Source organism: Dysidea avara, chromosome 8 (genome assembly GCF_963678975.1).
Source record: "Dysidea avara chromosome 8, odDysAvar1.4, whole genome shotgun sequence".
In the NCBI taxonomy this organism is placed as follows: Eukaryota; Metazoa; Porifera; class Demospongiae; order Dictyoceratida; family Dysideidae; genus Dysidea; species Dysidea avara.
This window is the reverse complement of record NC_089279.1, coordinates 21,233,471-21,256,320: the sequence shown is the minus strand read 5'-3', so window position 1 is coordinate 21,256,320 and position 22,850 is coordinate 21,233,471. Positions and strand designations below refer to the sequence as shown.

At 36.2% G+C, this 22,850-nt stretch overlaps 1 protein-coding gene across 1 annotated transcript in view; it reads left to right on the top strand.

The window, feature by feature from the left end:
- LOC136264649 (uncharacterized) overlaps positions 1-22,850 on the top strand; it is a 222,858-nt gene that overhangs the window by 187,713 nt on the left and 12,295 nt on the right. The window contains exons 66-79 of the mRNA XM_066059426.1: positions 664-843; positions 946-1,356; positions 1,815-1,913; positions 1,980-2,114; positions 2,174-2,299; positions 4,047-4,226; positions 4,277-4,443; positions 4,495-4,585; positions 8,956-9,220; positions 9,276-9,415; positions 9,477-9,684; positions 9,736-9,881; positions 17,749-17,903; positions 20,748-21,064. Of these exons, the coding sequence (XP_065915498.1) occupies positions 664-843; positions 946-1,356; positions 1,815-1,913; positions 1,980-2,114; positions 2,174-2,299; positions 4,047-4,226; positions 4,277-4,443; positions 4,495-4,585; positions 8,956-9,220; positions 9,276-9,415; positions 9,477-9,684; positions 9,736-9,881; positions 17,749-17,903; positions 20,748-21,064 (2,620 nt within the window). The remainder of the gene's footprint in view (positions 1-663; positions 844-945; positions 1,357-1,814; positions 1,914-1,979; positions 2,115-2,173; positions 2,300-4,046; positions 4,227-4,276; positions 4,444-4,494; positions 4,586-8,955; positions 9,221-9,275; positions 9,416-9,476; positions 9,685-9,735; positions 9,882-17,748; positions 17,904-20,747; positions 21,065-22,850) is intronic.

The following is a 22,850-nucleotide window of genomic DNA, read 5'->3' as shown; positions in this document are numbered from 1 at the left end:
TGGCTCTGCAATCAATCCAGTCACTACAGAAATTATAACTGAATGTGCACCCCGACTATCAATTACTGAAACATGAAATGATCATTCCACTTCAGCTTTAGCTATTTCCAACAGTTTTACAGTGTTACAAATAAAGAACACTATGAGAAGTGCCTCTGCAATCAATCCAGTCATACTATGGAACTAAGTGAAGAAATGTCAAAAAGTGAAGAAATTGAGCCGATGCCATGCCACGCATTACCACCAATCAACACCTATATGGAAAAACAAAATGGAACACAAAGGAGGACAAAGGTAACTTCATAATGCATTCATTGTAGCTGCTGCAGTTTGCAAAAATGCATGTCTTGAGCCGAAGTGATGTCAAAAAGTGAAGAAATTGAGCCGGTGCCTTAACCATAGGGAAGTTATGCTAGACTAGAGGCATCAGTCAAGCAAGCAGTCACTCAGTCAGTTAATAGGAATTTCACATAAATTTTAAAAAAAATCATAGAAACTTGTTGGAAAGGTATAGGGTTGCTCCAAAAAACCTGTAATGTCACGGAAAAAAAACAACAACAACATGAGGCTAGTTTTTAGTTGATATTGTTAGGCAATAAAGGCCAAACTACCATGATCTGTACTCTACAGTGCTACCGTACTGTATGATACTACCCTCTACAGGTTTCAATGATATTATTTAGAGGTACAATCTTGAAAGATGCTTCCAAGATCAAACATTGCATAATGAATGTAGTGTTCTTGATACTACAGTCTTTTCCAGAAATTAATGCTACTGCAGCAGACTGTGCCTGTGAGGTCATAAAGTATTTCTTGAAGCAGCTATTTACAGATGACTTTCAAGTAAGAAGATATGCGCACTTTACAATTTAGTCTTTGTGTAAGCAACACATTTGCTATGAAGTACAGTATGTGCATTTTTATTATGTTTCATCATTTTCACAGGTGCAAAGTAGAAAATTCTCTTGTAACATGAAGCAAACAGTGTCCTTCTGCAACAGTGTGTTCAAAACTATTGTACATTTTAACAAATCAGATCCAGAAACTGTTATTAATCAGTATCAATGCATATTGGAAGGTCTATTTGTGTACTTTTTTCCTGAACCTAGTGATAAATTATTAGCTTATTCTCAAGCTGATATTATATGTTTTTTGGAGTTAACCAGTATACAAACCTCACAGAGAAGTGATGAACGTGTTCCAGTTATTGTGCATACAGAAGTGTTATCTTGGGCATCTTTGTTTCAAAACTGCATTACTGTATCAAAAATGAAAATTTATTTGAATAGAATTCTCAGGGTTGGTTGGAACATGAGTGTTAAAAAGGCTAAACCATTAAACTTTTATAAATCAGAGGTACGTAAAAGTATGTGTCTACAATAATGAAATACTATTAACCAATACTAATGTACTAAAGCTAAAGAATACAAACATCTGGGGGAATGTCCCCACCCAAAAACAAAAGTATGAGATTTTGGAGGCTTTAAGATTGAATTTTAGACTACCTTCAGTTTATGATTCAATGGTAACCAAAAAGCAAAAGTTTCCTAAACTGTAGAGAGTAGTCAGTTGAATACTCTAATAAAGTAGTTGTGACGTCAGAGGTAGAGGTTTAATAGATGTGATGTAATGAATGCTATTTAAACACAATTGCCTGCATTTGTAATAATCATGTTCAATCGCATAAAAATAGCTACTGATCTGCTGAAAATAACAGGAGCTCATTTAGATCTGCCATTGTTTTTTATACATTGCTTTGGTACATTATTACGTAAATTACAGTAATAATTTTTAGTGTATACGTAATGTTATAGGTTTGGAAACGTGTTGGACAGACAATATTTGATAATTCCCCAAAGGATACCACATTTGTATACACACCAATACATCACTTGAAATCTACAGGATGCAAAGTTAGCATATTAAATGTTATGATTGTACACACCAAAGTTTTTGTGCAAACTGTGTATTTTCCTTAGACTATACACATCTCTTCAATGCAGCAAACACTGGCTGATCTATACTTTTATACTGTGTTGGAAGAATTGGCTGGTCATATACAAAATGGTCACTCTAATTCATCAGTTATTACACTGATATCTGACATTGATGAGGTATGACAACTTTAAAGGTGTTTTTGCTGTTTAAAACTGAAAGTATTGCTTACTGCTAGAGGTCAAAAATGTTTGAGAATAACACTGTGGAGAGTCTTATGTTGCATATTGAGAGGCAAGCAGTATTGGAAGTGCTTCTGCAAGAATTAGCAAACAGTTTAGACAATAGAAGTAAACTTGCCAATGTAAGTGTGCATACAGCTTGCTATTGTATTTCATGTGTGTAGAAAAACTCTCCATATAAAACAGTAAAATATTTTATGAAACTAAAAGTAACTGGAGCTGATATATCTGGAGCAACTAAGAATAAAAGGCAGCCAAATTACTAGCCAATTAAGGGTGAAAGAAATTAATTTAAAAATACAGCAAAACTGAATGCAGAGTATAAGTCAATTATATAAGATCCAACTGATTAGTTTTGTTATTCATATTAGCTCAGCCACTTCAGCTTTTTTGGTCTCTGGTTTCTTTTACTTTTATGGACGTACCGTAATTTTACAGCCAAGCTGTTTTTTGTGGAGGATTTCACTTATTTTATGCATTAATATAAATTGGATTACATCATATGTATCATGGGTACGTGATAGGGGTGCAACAATATATCGATATATTGATATATTGTAATATTTTCTATCACAATACAACACAATGTGTGTGATGAAACATATCGATATATTGCGTATTGCAATATATTGCTGTGTTACAAAATATTGCATAATATTGCAGGGTTGTAATGGGCTGTGGCTTGTGGATAATTAGTCTATTCAGCTGCCATCCTCCTGCAAGGCAGGCATCAAAGCCACCAGAATGTAATTGTTGATGTTTTAGAAGCCACATATCCTAAACAAACAGTACTATTATAGTACTGCCTACTTGTACTGTAATGCCTATTTAATAACTGTTGGCCATTATAAGCAGCTTTTGACTGGTGGGTGTACACCACATGACACTAATGCTATCTGCTGTATCTTGTGAAGCTTAAATCCATGAGTTATTTACGCAAGTATAGCACTTCAACATCACCAAAGGCCCTAATCCAAATATTGCAATACAGCAATATATTGCAATACTTTTTAAGGCAATACGCAATATGGTATTTACTTGTATTGTTGCATCCCTAGTATGTGATTCAGACTCTGTTTATGGAGAGAAAGTCCAGATTTCATATGTGACTGGATTTTGTAAACCAACCAATTTGACACATTAACAAATTATGAAATAACTAAACTCGTGAAAAAACACTAACTGGCTAACAATTTCTATACTAAACTGGTCTGGTCTGCTATCTAGAGATAGATTTCTGTATGCATTCCAAGGTGCACGCAGAATTCTAGCAGTCTTCACAAGTCACTAAAGACAATGTTATTGGCTTGGCCTGCCAGGCAAATTATATAAAATGTGCATCCAGACTGCACAGAGGCATGTAATTTCTTGTTATTATATCCCAATTTGGTCCATGTTGAATCCACCACCCTCTATCCCGGTGTGAGCTCCCATGGCACAGATCTCATGAAAAATCTGTGTGATGTGGTGGGAACTACCCATAAATAGTTTTTATCTGTGAAATTTTTAGCTGCCATCATTGATGAGTTATTATCATTTAAAATACACTGTTTATCTACAAATGTATATATGTTGTAGTGGAAGAGTCACTTTTGCAAAATTATATTACATGTATAAATATGTAGCTCTTGAAACTATTAATGGCTACAGTATAGCCTAAATGTGAAAATCTGACTGATTAATAAGCAGGCTATCTATAGTTGATTGCATCCACCTGGGCCCCCACAATAACCAGAGTGTTATACATTCCAATGGTTTTGCACTGGAACAAGCTTGTTTTTATTCAGGGAACTGGATCTTAGCTGTAAATATCAATTATACTAAAGTTTTCTAGCTCATGATATGTATACACATTTGTGATTATTTCAGATGACAGCAATTGCTGATCAGATTAATAATTTGGTCAGTGAGCAATGCTACTATGATGTTCTTTTAATGCACTTAATTACAAAATATCATGGACCAAGAGGTGTACTGAAACGTTTATCTGAAGAAAATGAGTGGTGTAATTCATTCACATCGTTTAAGTCAATTATACAGGAATTACAAGTATGCATTAGATTTGGACTGTACAAAATTGTATTTCCTACATTATGCAGGATGATTCTCCTCCACCAAGTCATTTATTTCCATTTATGATTGATAATGATTACACTAATATTTGCATGTCTAATTTATACAAAGAGATCTGTAACAGACTTGCAGCTATTACGCAGGATACTACTGCAGATGCAGTTGAACATTTAATAAACTACATTACTTTAGAGTAAGCTTGTAATTAGTTGGTGGTATAGTTTTAGTTATTATACCTTGACAGGGAAGACTTTGAAGGTTTTAACAGGAAATACTGTGCTCGAATGATGATATGGCTATATGTATACCATGAAGTTTATCTGAAGCAGGGGATGGTTAGTTACTATATAATTGAATCTGAATGTACTTATGAAACTAAAGATTCTTAATATATATACTATTTTTATAGTACAATTCATACAAGTACAAGAAAAATTTAAGAATTTTGAAGTTTGATTTTGGATCAAAAAAAATGTAGTGAAACAAGAGAGGTCACCTACAGATATACTAGTGGTTAAATGTCAGCTAGTATATCTTCAGGTGTAAGCAACTTCCCTTGCTTCACTACTTTTTATTTTTTTTGATCCCTAATTGAACTTAAAATTCCTAATTTTTCCTTGTACTTATTGTTTTTGTCTGAATTCTCACCCCAACTATCAATTACTGAAATAGTGAAGTGGCCATTATGCTTCATTTCAGCTATGTTCAAGCCCATTGCACAGCTTTATAAACAAAGGACACTACATTAGAAGGACCACTGCAATCAATCCAGTCACAGTGAAAAACTTGCTCAATACAAATGTAGAGAAACCATCATGCAGAACTACCACGAATCGACACCTTGCACTGTCAGCTAAGATAAATGGGGCAAAAAGGAGGACACAGGTAAGTCCACGAAGCATGCATTATATGTACTTCAGTCTGCCAAAAGCACCTGTCAGGCTGAAGCAATGTCAAACAGCAAAAAATCAAGCTTGTAGTTTTAGCTGTTATCGAGTTACACTGTCTGCAAGGTATCAGTTAGGTAGGCAGTCAGTAGAAAATTCAGAAAACTCCACTAAATCATTTGTTTTTAAATTTTTTTAGCAACTTATTGGAAACATTTCAGGTCATACTGAAGACACTTTTGAATACTGACAAGGCACCATGAGAGTATTGTGAAGTATATAAGTTTCTGGTCAGTACAGATAGTGCAAACCTCCTAATATAGAGTACTACCATACTGTATGATAGCAACAAGGTAATGGGAGAATCAATAGAATTAAGAAAAAAGTTTATGTAGCATGTTAGTATAAATCAATAATGCATCACAATTCTGAATTAGCTACATTTAAGAAGCACTAGCTTTATATCCCTATATTAAGTGATGACATTAGAAAGACTACAACAAATGTAACCAAATTCGAGATAACCCAGCTCCCACTTGCACAAAATGGATCACTAATTTAATTGGCTACCAAATTTTACCCTGAATTCTTCAGATGGGAGTACAAGGAGGGTCCATGGGACTTGATCTCTGGCCTTCAATCTTCTCCATTTTCTATTCCCTATAAAATACCCACCCACCAGGGGCGGAGGAAGTAGTTGATATGAGGGGGGCTGGGCTGACCCAGACTTATGGAAGTGAGGTACTGGTTTGGTGAGGCAAGACCAAAAAAAAAAAAGGTCACAGCCAGCTGAAAATAGCTGCCCACCTCACCAGCTATGCATTTATAGCTGATAAACTACATAAAAATCCTTACATAGCTCGCTACACACTGCTCTAATACTGTGACTGCTTTATTAGAGTGACTGCTCTATTAGAGTATCTTGATCTTTATCGCGGTTTTTAGCCCCACTCCAAGAAGGATAATTTCGGCGTGATATAATTTTGAGGGAGCTTCAGCCTCCTAGCCCCCCCCTTTCTGCCGCCTATGCCACCCACCATATATATCTAATTTAAAAAGGATTCAACAATAAAAATTAACGAAACAAGGTGTATGAATGATGATATTGCAACATAACTATATAGAAAATTCCTACATTGGCGTCACAATCTGTTCTAAGGATTTTTCCACATAGATAGGTTGTAATATCACCATATATACCACTTTAGCATGGGCGTTCAAAGGCACCACTCAGGGTTTAACTCGCATATTCACCGGGCAATATCTAGATATTACCCGGGCAATATCATGGGAACGCGGTTTGTTCATGGCTTTGATGCCCAACCAGTTCAAAGATATGAAACGCTTTGACTCATTTTATTGAGCAACATGGAGCATTTTATTGTGGGTTTTAGTTTACAAATTAGGCAAGGTTCAGTGTAGTTGCTAAGTTTAGATGATTTGACAGTAACTAAACTACATTCTAAATGAATGATCTGTAAAATGATCGCTTGAGTGATGTGTGGATGCATATTACTACCCACTGCGCGGGGGGGGGGGGGGGGGGGGATGTCAGCCATTGAGCGTTTAAACATTTGTTTTTACAAAATGAAATATTTAAAAGGCTAGCTATGTGGGTGTAGTACTGCTGTTTACCGCAGCGTATAATATCTCTATGCTATAGTGTAGCCCACTCCATAATAAGAACCTACTATCTTTGCTCCATCGTTGAATCACGTGATATCAGTCTTTCAACTTATGATGCACTAGTTCAGCAGTGATTGTCTTTCAACTTATGGTACACTAGTTCAGCAGTAATTCATTGTTGAAGTCAGGTCTCACTTCTTGAGTAATCAACAGTGGATTTGTGTTCATCACAGATTCTCTGCACAACTTAACCTCACAGCAATTGAAATTAAGCAATAAACGTTTGTAACCACATCACTCAGTAGATTTCACCTTACTCTTTACTTTAAATGTGTGCTGAGTCTTTCCCAAAGGATTTCACCTTCAAATAATGCGCTCAGTTCATTGAGTTTAAAACTGTTGACACTTGTGACACAATCAAAAGTACAGAAAACCGCCAAAAATTCAACTCAAGACACAGCGACACCCAACTATTCTAATTAAAAGATCACGTGATACCTAGTACAAGACATTTTGGAGCTTAAAACAAGGATATTTAGCATTCCTTAGGAAATTTTATTGAAAATCGTGAGAAGTCATGACACAAAAAGCAAACAAAAATGAACCTAAAACAAAGCAACAACAAAATATCAAGAGTTAGCGTCCTTTGAAAATTGAAAAATAAGGAGGAGAAATCTGATGTAAAGACATGAAAATCTATATAGCTATGTGAAATCTTTGATGCTCAGTCAATGTAAAATGAAATTTGGAATGATATATCAATGGCAGCTTTCTAATTAACTTAGAATGAATTCTTTCAATCAAACAATTTAGTGTTGCAGTGGATACAGACCAAATAACATCACAGTAGTCGAAAAGTGGCATCACAAAAGCTGAGTATAATACACACAACACTACTGGAGGTAACGACTAATAACATTATCAGTTTCTAGATGTAATGCTACAAATATGCAAAGTCCAAGACAAAAAAGGTCAATCAAAACACCTAGATACTGACTCAGTGCTTTACCCGCTATTCTTTGACGGTTTCCATAGTGTTGTTTTAGTTCTAAGGAACTAGAACTAAATCTAGTTTTAGTACAGCAATTTAATTCTAGTTCTAGTACACTAGAACTAAACTAAAATTGTGATCTATTTTAGTTCTAAAGCTAAAATTCTTTCAACTTTTGGTTCAAAAACTAGAATTAAACCAAAACCTTTAAAACTTTTAGTTCAAGAACTAAAGCTAACTAAAAGGTTTCTCAAGCAATCCTACATAAAAGGGTATTTGTACTCTATAACCACTTAGCACTTTTCTTTGAAGGTGGTGTGATGCCTGCAAATGCTACCAAAAAACACTGTTATTCAGCATTAATTCTGCCTATTTAGGTTACTTAAGCTCAATTCTATTAGAGCTTTTGTTCATTTGTGCACAATAGCAAGTGGAAATAGTGCTGAACATCAAAACACCAAATCTAGAGTTTCTGAAAGTCTAGGGGGTGCTACCAAGGTTAGTATTTGTGAAGATATCTAACACTAAAACTAACACTAAAACTAACTAACTAAAATGAAACTAATACTAACTAAAAGTACAGAAATATGGGATACCAGAACCAATACTATGGTGGAACTGGGGTACTAGAACTAAAACTAACTAAAACTATGGCAGAATTGGGGTACTAGAACTAGAACTGAATTTGCTGTACTAAAATACACTAGGGTTCCAATAAGCATACAATTAGATTTATCAACATTTAGACATAAATGAGAGCTATGAAGCCAAGTAGCCACAGAATCTATGTCAAACTGAAACATGTTTTCATCACATGCAAATCTGAATGGCTACAATGTAGCTCTGAATCATCAGCATACAGATTAAACATACAGTGATTGACAACTGAGAACAGATCATTGATATACAATGTAAACAGCAATGGACTCAAGATTAATCCCAATAGAAATAGCACCCAAACTAAACAAATCACCATAAAATGAAACTCTGTTGTCACCCAGCTAGTAATTAAAAGTACAACTGTTAGATGGAATTAGATGTATAGCACAAATGTTTGTTTTCACTATGCTTTGTTTCAGCACTATTATAATGAATGCATATAGTTTGTGTTAATATATATTGGTTATTAATATTAACACAGTTGCTTATCTTGAACAGCATTAATATGTCATGTCTGTCATTACATTTGAACTTTTTTTAGAGTCAGCAACAAAAGCTTTTAGATGTACTGATAGAAAACAGAGACAAATTGGAGTTGTCTACGGAACATCTTCATGTTTTGAGATGTTTTCTAACTTGTGAAGCCATGATCAACATTCCTGAAGTTCCTAATTCTGTAAACCCCAATGAAGATGTATTGGAATATAATATAGTGGATGGTACAGTTAAAAAAAAGGAAGTATCTAAAGATGTACCTAGAAATGATCCAATATGGGAATTTTTTAATGTGAATAATTCTTTTAAAGGTATATTATTTTATTTATAGAACTGTGTAATGTGATTCTGTCATTAACTGCATAGATCAATCAGACAATGATTTGCGTAATGCAATGGCTAATTTGATTGCCATAGTGTTTGGTCTTCCTGATCAAAGCACACACATTTGGTATCACATGTTTTCTCCTTATATGCTTGATGACACATTCATGACTGGATTTATGGTACGTATATATGTATTTCTGTGCTAGTACTATTGTTTATTCAATGGAGTTATCTTAACAGTATTGTAATAAAATTAAGTCTGGGACATTATTTTATGATTGTGGGTGTGAAATAAATGAATACGGAGAATACGGAAGACGAGATTACAAAGTTTGTGCTGAAACTTGCAATCTGGATTTATATTCATGGTATTTGATGCTGTGGACCAACTTTGGGGCATTTAGTGTTGGTTTGCTGACCCAACCAGACATGGACAAGTACATTAAAGGTGAGCTGTACAATATTCTGTGATTATTGATACATCTACTGCTTCATTAAGGTTGTATCTTGTCTGATTGGCTGTCTGTCAGACACTATTGTTTGGCACAGCTGAGAACTACTTGGCTTCATATGCAAATCAACCTTTCTCTTGGTGATAAAGAAAGATCATGTTTTATAATGAAATCATTGTACAACCTTTTAGAAGTAAGTTTAATTTATACCTACATTAAGAATTAGCATACATGGTACTATAAAATAGCTATTTCAGTAAGGTGTTACATAAGCTTTGTTTAATTTATGCAGCCAACATTATCCAACCATCTGTCTATCTACAAAATACCTATCTGGGAATTTATGCTACCATTTGGGCATATAACTGTTAATTAACCTCAAAATAATCCCCTCAATTTGATCCTTTTGTATGATAACCCTTTTTGTTTCTGTCCCAGTTACCTTTTATGTAATGCTTTTTTTAAAGGAGCCAGTTACTCATTAACTCCAATAAGGTTTTGCACCAATCTCATCATCCAGAACTATAATTGATTTTAAATGCAGCTTCCTAAAGTCTGTCATTTGTTATTCTATAGTGCATAGAAGGTCACAGACTAACTCTTCCTTGAGTGTAATGTCTGTGTTAGGATCTGGACAGAAACATATAAAATTGGATGGAAATATAACTTGCAAATTGTCTACTTTATATTCCAGGATTGTCCTTGTAACCATTGCTATGTCTGTCATTATACAACCAAGTACTAAGAATAATACGAAATGTGGTTAAAATTACATCATAAAAATGATAATCGAATCCAAAACAGCCTAGCTGTAAAAAAGAGTGCGGCCCTCAAAATGGCAATGGTGAAAAAAGATGTGAAATTTAAGGTGCAGGCCAAGAAATGGCTGTGATGGTAGGTTAATGGTAAAAAATTTAATAACGACAATTCAGGTGAATTTTGTGCCAAGACAAAGCAGCACCAAATTTGCCTGAATTGTCATTATTAAAATTTTTACCATTAACCTACCATCACAGTCATTTCTTAACTGCCACCTTGGATTTCACATCTTTTTTCACCATAGCCATTTTGAGGGCCACATTCTTTTTTTACAGCTTGACTGTTTTGGATTAGATTTCACTTCTTTTTGCATTTGTATACCCCCAAAGCCAACCTATGGCCGGCTTTGGGGATTTTTTTAACCTGTCTTTTTCTTTACCACAGGAAGAAGAAAAAGATGAAGCAGATTTTAAATACTTTAACTATTTCTGATTTTATCAGTAAATGTACAAATTATATCATACAGTATGATAGTAACTGTATAGTAGGGACCACAAAGGAGTAGGCGTGGCCCACGAAATAATATCACCCAAAAATCAGCCTCAATTTTCCCTTACGACAATGAGGCAGTATTGGTGAGGTAAAACTAAGCCCAAACAAGCTTTCAGATCGACCCGAAACGCTTTCAACAAGTTGCTACGGAATTTAAAAAAATTTTTATTCAACGGAATTTTCTGACTGACTGAGTGACTGATTGTGACTGACTGACTGACTGATGCCTTCAGACAAGCGTAACTCGATAACGGCTAAGGCTACGGGCTTGATTTTTTCACTGTTTGACGTCGCTTTGGCCCGACAGATGCCTTTTGGCATACCGCAGTACGTATAATGCATTCTTCATGGACTTACCAGTGTCCTCCTTTGTGTCCCATTCATCTTTGCTGACAGGGAAAGGTGTCGATTTGGTGCCAGCACGTGATGGCTTCCCTTGGAGACGGAAATTGTCCTTATTTTTCATCGTGGCTATTTTGATATGCAGAGGTGCTTTTCAAACAGTTCTTGATTCGTACTGCTGTGTAATGGATTGAACATAGCCGACAGTGAAGCGTAATGGATACTTCATTTTTCAGACGATAATTAATATGATTGGGGCGCGCGGCACAATTTCTTTCTTTTGGTATGCGTGGATTGTGTAGGTGCTTTTCGAACAGTTCTTGATTCGAAATGCTGTGTAACCGGTTGAACATAGCTGACAATGAAGCGTAATGGATACTTCACTTTTCAGACGATAATTGATATAGCTGGGGCACGCGGTGCCTTTTCAGATGCGGTATGCGTGGGTTCACCAGTCATAATAAAATTATTTACAATAAAAGTTAACAAACAAGTACACAAAAAAAATTGGAATTTTCAACTAGAGTAGGGACCATAGCACATCGATAAAAAGTACCGAAACAAGTTGGAGCAGCCCATGATATTAAATCACTGTAAAACAATAAGAAGTGTTATATCCCTACTGTGAATTTCCGTTATGGTATCTTGAGCACAGTAGGGATATAACACTTCTCATTGTTTTACAGTGATTTAATATCATGGACTGCTCCAACTTGTTTCAGTACTTTTTATCGATGTGCTATGGTCCCTACTCTAGTTGAAATTCCAAATTCTTTTGTGTACTTGTATATATATAATACATATATTTATTACATGTCAATTATTCCCTACAGATAACTTCTTTGCAGCTGATTTCTCTACTGGGTGACTTGAAGTGTAACTGAAGTCTCTACTGGGTGATTTGTTTGCAGTTGAACTCTCTACATGGTGGTTTTTTTGTAGCTGAACTCTCTACAAGGCAACTTCTTCTAGCAGATGTCTCTACAGGGTGACTTGTTTTAGCTGATCTCTCTAAAGGGTGATTTGTTTGTAGCTGATCTCTATACAGGTTACTTGTTTCTAGCTGATCTCTCTTCAGGGTGACTGCTCTATTAGGATGACTGCTCTATTAGAGTATCTCGATCTCACACTTGCAACACCAAGTTGGATTTTGTGTTATAACTCTGTGGCTTTAAGTCTGATTCTTCTACACCATTGAAGATCCTTTCTAAGATGATTACTCCATCTGTACAACGATTTTAAAAGCATTACTCTAAGCGGTTTCTTTTGTAGGCGTGGCAAGTAGTCATTTTTTATTAGCTAATCTTGATTGCATACTTGTTACACACTGTTGGTTTGTGGTTTTCAGCTTGATTTCTTTCAAACCACAAAAGGTTTGAGGTTCAATAGTTAACCTATTTACCCACTGATTTTCAGCTTCTTCCCGTAAGCGGTTTACCTGTAGGCGTGCCAACATATTGGTGTTATTTTTTGTGAATAATCGCTAATAACTCTTTTCCTGTTTACCGTATTCCAGCCAAACTTGGTACCAAGATGCGCCTTTATACCCCCCTACTGTGTGCCAAATTTCAAGGAAATTGGATATGGAGTTCGGGTTTTATGGCAGTTTTTGTAAGTTTACGAAAAGACAAAGAAAAAGAAGAAAAAAATAAGAAACTAAGCCAATCTTTGAAGTCGCATATCTCGGGAACGCTTGAATTGAAGCAATTTCACTCAAATTGGGTATGTGGAGTAGTGAAGTTGGCGGGCATGTCCACAGCAAAATTCGTCTTGTTTCGTAAAGGCAGCACAGAGCTACGGAGGTGTGAAAATCGCATTTTCTTTCTTCTTGTCAATATACTCATGGGTGTTGCGTGCTGGCTTCTTGGCCGCATGACACACTACCATGTGTCTTGATAGGCATTCCAGCCTGATTTTTAATTTTGGAAAAATGTTTTTTTTTTATTATGCTCAATAGATAGAGTATTGAATGTCAATCTCAGAAATATATAGTTTGTTCGGTTGGAATTAGCTACTTTGCATGTACAGTGCTTAAAAACTGAAAAGGTACATTTTTTCTCAGGGGCTTTCCATATATTTTAAAGGGAAAAATGGCACAATTAAATCAGGAAGCCATCTAGCAATCTGGACTATCTTGAAACTGCAGTTTCTTCTAGCTGCAAGTTTGTACATGTAATGAGAGTAACTTTAGATCTGATCAGATCTCAGCAATCTTTGTAGCTATGCTTTGCGGTGAGCAAATATGCTTCACCTACTGCACACTTCTCAATACAATGGTGTATACCCATAGGCAAGTTGCTATCTCAAGTAAGTAAAAACATCAAGTTAACAACTTATAAAGGTAAACAATTAAAGTGGAGGTGCCACAATGAATCAGAAAATTGCTCTGGAGCTAAAGATCACTAACCCAAGCGAAATGACTACACACTTTAAAGTAAGCACCATTGACTACCTTCCACCTGACAGTACGTTTTTAAAGTTTTACAGCATTCTACATACATTACAAGGCTTGAAAAGATTACAAAACAACATAAAACTTACTTATATGTAACACACATGATAAAACTAAGATTTCCATGTGTGCACAAACCCCATAGTGATTTTCATCCTCATTGAGCTTGGATGATGGAGCCATCCCAAGTTAAACGCCAGTAGTTATTTTGTACCAGGGTTCTATTGGTGAATATATGGAGATTTTTTTTAATTAAAAAATCTCGGATACTGGAATGCTTAATAATAATAATAATGAATGAAGAAATAAATAAATAATGTTTGAGAGAACTACAAAGTGCCTAAAGCTTTGCACTCACTGGGAATAGAATTCATGTTGAATGAAGAGACAATCGTATAATGGGCGGGTGTTTTCATGGAGGTGATAGAAACGGTACGACTATTCTATTTAATGCTGATCAAAACAGCTAGCACATGACGCCCACTACAATGCAGATGATCGACCAGGTGGATTCAAACAGCGATCTAGATAAAAGAACTACTGATCATTTGTTTTTGAAATTGTTGCCAGCTGGCACACTAAGTCTCAAGTTGTCATGCTAGCTGCCAGTGGATGTGCTCCACGTAAAGGCAAGTAATTAAGATGGCCACGCCCAACACCAACACGAAGGAAGTTCACCATGTCAGCTGCACAAGACCAGGAAAAAGATTAATAGTGGTGTGTTTGTTTGTATTATTTTGTACTTCCACCTGGCTTGCTAGCCTCTAGTTGGCTTGGCTACCTCTAGTATTTGTAAATGGTATTGTAAAGAGCGTGGTATGTTTTAATGTTTTCTTGTATTGTACATTTTGTAATCATCTAGTAGTCCTGGCTTATGGATGGCTTGGCTGTCTCCCTTTATTGGCTTGCATACTGTATTGTGTATCACCTGCATTGTATCTCCTGTATTGTGTATCTCCTATTACAGTGCCATTGCCACACCACTGTAAATGTAATTTCATCTTGTAGTATATCATGTTATCATTTTAGGACATATGGCCCAGCTCATATCAAAAATAAAAACTTAGATAAACGTTTCTAGTGAAATACCCTGCTTCTTTTATCATTGACATCTGCTCTTGGAAACTTCAGCAGCCATACATGTCTTAATCCAGTACCCTGATTTATCCTCATTAAACATTATAATTTAGGACTGTTTAATGGATGTATAAGCTTCATTGCTTGCAGGCATGAGATTCAATACCATAGATACGAGAGCATGTGCTTGTACCTCAACTTGTGAGAATCATGCAGGAGGGGCAGTGACAATGCATTATGTGGTCTTCCATGGTTGGGTATTCAATACAACGTAATAGTAGCAGGCCCTCACAATTGTAATTGCATACATTACCTAAGTTTACTCTATGTGCATCTTTTCCATCCACACACACTGTGCTGGTCATGCACTGTTGTACATGCCCCATATGTAACACTTTCACACCTCAGATCAAAGGAACCACCCTGGCTACATATGAAATGTAGCCGGTCTACAACTGGGCAGTGATTATATAGACGTTGATGCTGAAATCGATTGTGGGGATCGATCAACACTCACGTGATCAGGATGCACGACTTGGATTTCACTATGAAAATCACTCAGACGGAGAGCGTTTTGCTATCCTCGCCATCCTACGAGTTGAAAAGCGTTGGGCTAAGGTGAAAACTAGTGCTATAGCTTATTCATCAATGATTTCCGCACGTTTTCGAATACAGACACGCCCCCATCACAAAGCTACCACTCTGCGCAGAGTAACCGCTCTACAAACAAGCTTGCCTGTCTAGACGTTTAGTGAACTACGTAGTTTTCCATAAACGATTCAATAGCACTGATTAAAACATTAAGCTCGCGTAGCAAAAATTCTCCATGATATCTCTAGGATATGTCCGTTTATCATAACCAAACATAACCAGAACGTACTAGCTACTGACCCATAGTCGAAAATTTTAAGTATGCATATATAATACATCCAGTGGCTGCAATTGTATTGGCTTGGGTGATTGATCACCCTGTGCAGGCTATCAGCCTAATAAGTGTTACATATTAGCTGTATTTGCCTGATGTGTATGCCCTCTGCCCTCAGGCCTGTCATGTATGCCCTCTGCCCTCGGGCCACAGGCCCGAGGGCAGTTGGGCATACATATCAGGCAAAGCTCTCATGCCCATGTTACAACTATTACTTGTAGACTGTCCCATTGGTGGTTGTATGTGCCCCGGGCCTAGAATAATAATTATTATACAACCAAGTACTAAGAATAATAAGAAATGTGGTAAAAATTACATAATAAACAAATAAATAATAATTAATGTTTGAGAATACTACAAGGCCTACAAACTTGCACTAACTGGGGTTCAGATCACTGGTGAACAAAGGTACAAACATAAAATAATTTGTAGTTTTTGTGTTAGTGATTGAAATGGATTACGCCAATTCTATTTTACGCCAATCAAAACAGATTAGCATGTGACTTGCATTCCAATTAGTGTCAGTGCATTTTTGGAACAGGTGTTACTGAATATAAAAGAGACAAGCGGAAGCAACAAAATGACGAGCCGTCATCTATGAAATTAGGCATAGAAATGTAACTATTAATTTCACCGATAGCTATTTGCCTTACCATTTGCCATTTTATAGGTGACTGATGGCTTAACACCACCAGTGCTTCGCCTGTTTGTCAGGAATTGGAGAGAGGGCGCTTGCAGAGTAACGTTGTAAGAAGGGTGGAAGTAAGCCATAGTATTGTACAATTGAGATGCTCTAATACAGCAGTCACTTAACTGTGTATAATAGAACAACACACAGTTACTTGCTATTAACAGTCTAGCTCTCCTAAAATTAGTACTACAAAAGCTAAACTCTGTGTGTCTAGCTTACAAACTTGCACAGATTGATATACTCTAATAGAGATTGATTAATTATTGATTTATTATTTTATACTCACAACAATCGGCACAATGCCATTTCTGCTTGTTTTGCCCACCACAATAACAAACTCACCAGTGGGATGTGCCTTTTGTGGTTCCGACATATGTTTGCCTTCTATGCTTTGTTAGTCCTTTTATCTTCATGGTCATCTTCTCCTTCATACCACCAAGGCATTAATTTTCCATATTGATATTATCCTTGAAGGGGTGTATTTAGAAACCACAAAACTATTTAAGGTGCTTAACGGACTGTACCTAGACTTATAAAGCGATAACACCATGCCTCCTTAAATAATCAGAACATGCCACAACACCTCTAATAATCAGTTCATACCCCTCAACAATCTGGCTCCATAAAAAGCAAGGTATTACACCACACCCCATCTTACGTAGCTGAGTACCGAGATTGAGATTCTCTAATACAGCAGTCACATATATTTTATAGTTACACTCTAACAAAAAGTTAACCAACCAGTGCAATTAAATCATTAATTAATGAAGTATGTTCCAGTGATAAAAATTAGTGAATCAAGAGATGATGGTAGCAACGTAGAAAAATCCCTACTTTAGCACTGAAAGATGGTAAAAACATGCCAACTTTGGAATTTTCTCACATTCCTACAATGCCAAGTAGGTGAATTGAATTGAATTGGATATTCCCTCATAGCTACCACCGTCTCTTGTTTCACTACTTTTTATCGCTGGAATCCTACTTCATTTAAATTAATAACTAGTGTACATAACATCTACAAATAATGCTATTGCATATGTTAAAGTGCTTCATGTAACAGTGTGATTCACAGTAGCATCAATAAAGCACATGTATAGTGTACTAAGGGATAATTATTTACTTGTGGTATCTTGCAGTTTGCCAATATTCTGAGCACACGTGTGTACGTAATTATTATGTTGTTTGTAATCATAATTTTTCACTACATATTTTTCACTACACATACAGCACTGATGTGTTATGTCTAGTTTTATTTCTATCAGTTAGGACATAACAGATCACTTCAAGGAATATTTACAAGTCAAAAGGATGTTGATGATTATCAGTTTATTTGGCACAAGGATATTTATAAGCCAGCCATTGAAAATATTCAGAATGTTGATCCGATTTGGGAGTTACCAGTATTGCAGAGAAACAGGTAATAATAAATAAAATATATGTACAAGTAGAAGGAACAAGGTGATGTTGTGCTACTTCTAAAAACCAGGCGCTAGTTGCATAGCTGGAAATATATTTTATTTAACTAAGCTTCTGTTTTGTAATAATGCTGTTATTGTAATTTTGGATTTTGGAATTTGTGAATTATTTTATAATTCTCTAATTATGTTGCTATGCATTGTTAAGGAAATGCATTTAGAACAAACCACTTTCAACAACCTGTTACACACAGAAGTATCTTCTCAACTGTTTTATAGTTTGTCTGTAGTGTTTCCCACAAATTCTCTCTACAAAACCTCAAGGCTACCCTTCATTTTTGTTCGCATAGCTACATAAGGACACGCCCCTTTTCGAGTCTAAGATATGCACATTTCCTAGTTGCCTAAGAGGCCTGCTATGGTGTTTTTCAGTAGTTAGATACACGAAGAACCCAATGGGAAAGTAGTTCACAAAGTGTGTAGAGAGTTGCTACACCTGTATTTCAAACCAGCAAAAAGAAACTGTCTCAGTGCAAACTTTACCTATCCTCAAGTTTAATGCGAGCTTCATTTAGTGTTTAATTTCATAGGTTGACTGATTTGCTCACATGGGTGCATATGGACAAACAGATAGGTAGATAGGTACACACCACACTTTTACGAAAACAATTTCAGTAAACCAGTGCGCTTGGTTTAAAAACTAGGAATTTTAAGTTGGATTAGGGATCAAAGAAACAAATTTGTGAGACAAGGGAATAGCTAAAAAGTGGTGAAACAAGGAAGGTTTTCTATACCTGCAGATTGCTCTTTGATCCCTAATCCAACTTAAAATTCCTAATTTTTCCTTCTAGTTGTTTGTTTACTGTTAAGTTTTATAACATAATTATGAAGGATGAACCAGCACATACCATATTAAAGGAAGAATGGCACCAGGAATGCCATAAAAGTAATTTTGCATCAGTACCAGTGCCTCAACAATCAATTGTGCAATAGAAAGGAAGTGGCAATTACACTTTGTTTTCAGATATACTCCGCTCATTACACAGCATTACAAGTGAAGAACAGTATGAGAAGTGTCTCTTCTATTAATCTAGTTGCCATGGAAGGTACAAACAATAGGGAAGCTACTGCCACAGAGAAGCCATTACGAATTGACATTTTGCATTGTCAGCAAAAAACTGGAACATAAAAGGAGGACAGAGGCAATTCCATGATGCGTATATTGTACATACTACAGTTGGCGAAAAGGCACATCTCAGGATGAAGTGTGATGGTTGGTCTGAAGACATTTTTGGGCTTGGCTGTGCCTAAACCAATGCTGCCAAACTGTCATGAAGGGAAATTGAGGCTAGTTTTAGGGTGAGAGTTTTGGCTGAAAAGGCCTAGTTCCAGTACTACTGTACTGTATGATGTACATGTTAACTGTAAAGTTATAAGTATATATATATATATATATTGTAAATTAATATCCTTTGGTTTGTATATCAACACACGTGGTAGTGTGGGGTCAATTTAATATCACAGCAGCAAGATCTTTAGGTGGCTAATATCTAGGGGCTTATCTGCACTTTTTTAGTATTGGTTGCTATAATGTATGTGTGCATGTGCCCTAAATATGGTTACAAAGATACATAGCAGTTGCAACTGCTTTAGCCCAATAAGCATTACTCAAACCTACATGTGTAAGTATTGACCTGGCAGCTTCTACCAATGTGTGGTTTCAGCATTCTGATACTCCATTTTCTTGGGGGTAAATAGGCTGCTATGAGCTCTGATCAAATTACACATTTCTTCAAGCAAGACTGAAGATCATTTTTATATTTTGTAATTTATTTATTTATTAAGGCTTTACAACACAAGTGTTGAAGGTCTGTAGGACACCTGTTCCTACAACCTATTTAAAGTTGTTACAGAAAGTATGTTTGAAAAGGTGGAGAAAGGAGAAAAAATACATGACTGAACCTGGGCAGCCTTGAACCTGCAGCCATCTGATTAACACTCATCATCTGACAAATATTCACCACCTTTATCTGCTCTCAAAGCCTTCTAGACTCAGTCTTCACAGAGGTTAAACATCTGACTTTCTCCTTAAAAGTAGGGTCTACAATAAGATGTGTAGTCATCAGTAAATGTGAAAAAGTAATGGCTTCCACTAAAAGATTGTGTTTGCTTTGGACCACATGTGTCAGTATGTACTAACTAAAGCTTCTTCTTTGATTTTCCATCCTTCAGTGGATGGTGTGGTTTTCGTTGACACTTTCTGTAAACACAAGCTTCACCAAAATTCAAATTACCTATTCATTGTATGTCAATTAACATCTGAGCTCTCCCCTTATTGAAGCAATTATTTGGGGTTGAAATGATTCTGGTGCCAAAGATCGATCTTGCTAGTACTTTGTAGGATTGCACCATTATTTTACCATTGGTATATTGCCACAAATTGATTAATTGCACTCTAATCAAAAAGTAAATTGGACACAAAGAAGGATAAAGTAAGCCAATAATTCGTGAATTGTACATACTGTGGTATCCCAAAAGCCACCTTTCAGGCTGAAACAGTGAAAAAATCAAACCCATAGCCTCAGCCATTATTGTTGTCTGAAAGTATACATAAATTGTTCAGTCAGTCAGTCAGCCCGAAAAATTCCACTTAATATTTTTGTATTTGTAGCAAGTACTGTCTCTTTGTGGCTTGATTATGCCTAAAAAAATACTGCCATGTTGTCGTGAAGCTGGTTTGTAGTCAATATTTTTATGGGAAAGTACAACCTTCATGAACCCTACTATACAGTACTACCATACAGTATGATTACATTACTGTGTGATTTTTATTGTTTAATATATAGAAAACTTGATCAATGTTATCCTCATATTCCTACCAAACATGACTTTGTGAAAAGTATGAACTCTGCCAGAGAGGGTAATAGCAATTATTTGTATGTATTGGATCGTTTTAATTTTGACCAAAAGCGATTGCGAATTGGTGGAGTTCTTTTGCCAGATCTTGTTGAATTCTATCAGTGGATACACACACATTTATCACATATAGTGACTTTTGAAAAGGCCAAAAGTATCAATATTGGCAAGGTTATTGACCTAAGTACCAGACGATATTCTCAAGAAGAATGTAGTCATCTCAAAAGTCTCTTTGAAAGGGTTAAAGGTAAGAAAAACTAATATAATGATTATGTACAGATTTTATACTGTTTATGCATATTGTAATAATAGCATCTTACTTTCTAAATTAAATCTGCTATGGCATAATGTTAATGCTTTTAATCCAACAACTGAATGTGTTACTATATAATACTCTCAATAGCAGCTTGACGTATTATATTGAAATACGTCAAGCGATTAGCCAATAGAATTAGTGTTACACTTGTTTGTCAAGGTCCCATGACAAAAATCTATAATACTACTTTGATTGGCTAAAATAGTGTGGTGTGTTTACATTAGAAGTAAATGTCCGATTTGACAACTATTGTTACCATAGTGATAGATGCCCCCAAGGTATGACACAATATGGTTGCTTAGCAACGGTTGCTATGTAACTGTTGCTAAGGTAAAAGTCATTTTGAGACCATAGCAATGGTTGCCAGGCAACGGTTGCTAAGTGTGATTGGTCTTTTGCAGTGGTTACTTTTTGAATTTCTGTTGCCTAGTAACAGTTGCTAAGGTTGTCGGATTAATTTGCAATAGGACGGATGGCTGTGGTATTCGGGATTAATAGTTCTCGCATTGTAAAAAGGAAGGAAATAGTGCTCGGCTTCGCCTCGCACTATTTTACTCCTTCCTGTTTACAATGCTTGCACCATTAATCCCGAATACCACAGCCATCCGTCCTATTACATATACTAATACTGGGGATCATTAAAACCCGGACCAGTCAAAATATAATTACTGGATGCAACTGTACAGCTATATAATGTTTGTAACTAGTATGTTGTGTTAAACTGCAAATATGTGATGTATGTTTTCCAGCAGGCCAGTGCCTGCACAAAATCATGCAGCTTTATAGTTAGCTATAATAGCTAGTGAATTTTGTACATATATGCTTGTTCTTAAACGTATGCTACTGTATCCCATGATTATGAGTCATGGCTCCAGCATATGATGCCAGCAAGACCAAGTGCTATATATTTTTGTATGTTGAAGATGTGGGTGGACACAAAGGCGCATATCATACAGTACGATAGTAACTGTATAGGAGGGACCACAAAGCAGTAGGCGTGGCCCATGAAATAAAATCCCCCAAAAACCAGCCTCAATTTTCCCTGACGACGATGAGGCAGTATTGGTGAGGTAAAACTAAGCCCAAACAAGCTTTCAGATCGACCCGAAACGCTTTCAACAAGTTGCTACGGAATTTTAAAAAAATTTTATTCGACGGAATTTCCTACTGACTGTGACTGGGGAAGTAAGTAAGTAATTGACTGATGCCTTCAGACAAGTGTAACTCGATAACGGCCAAAGCTACGGGCTTGATTTTTTCACTGTTCGACATCGCTTTGGCCCGACAGGTGCCTTTTGGCATACCGCAGTACGTACAATGCATTCTTCGTGGACTTACCAGTGTCCTCCTTTGTGTCTCATTCATCTTTGCTGACAGGGAAAGGTGTCGATTTGGCGCGAGCACGTAATGGCTTCCCTTCGAAACGGAAATCGTCCATATTTTTCATAGTGGCTATTTTGATTGCAAAGGTGCTTTTCAAGCAGTTCTTGATTCGTATTGCTGTGTAATGGGTTGAACATAGCCGACAGCGAAGCGTAATGGATACTTCACTTTTCAGAAGATAATTAATAAAATTGGACCATTTCTTTTGGTATGTGTAGATTGTAGAGGTTTTTCCGGAAAAGTTCTTGATTCATATTGCTGTGTAACGAGTTGAACATAGCTGACAACGAAGCGTAATGGATACTTCACTTTTCAGACGATAATTGATATAGCT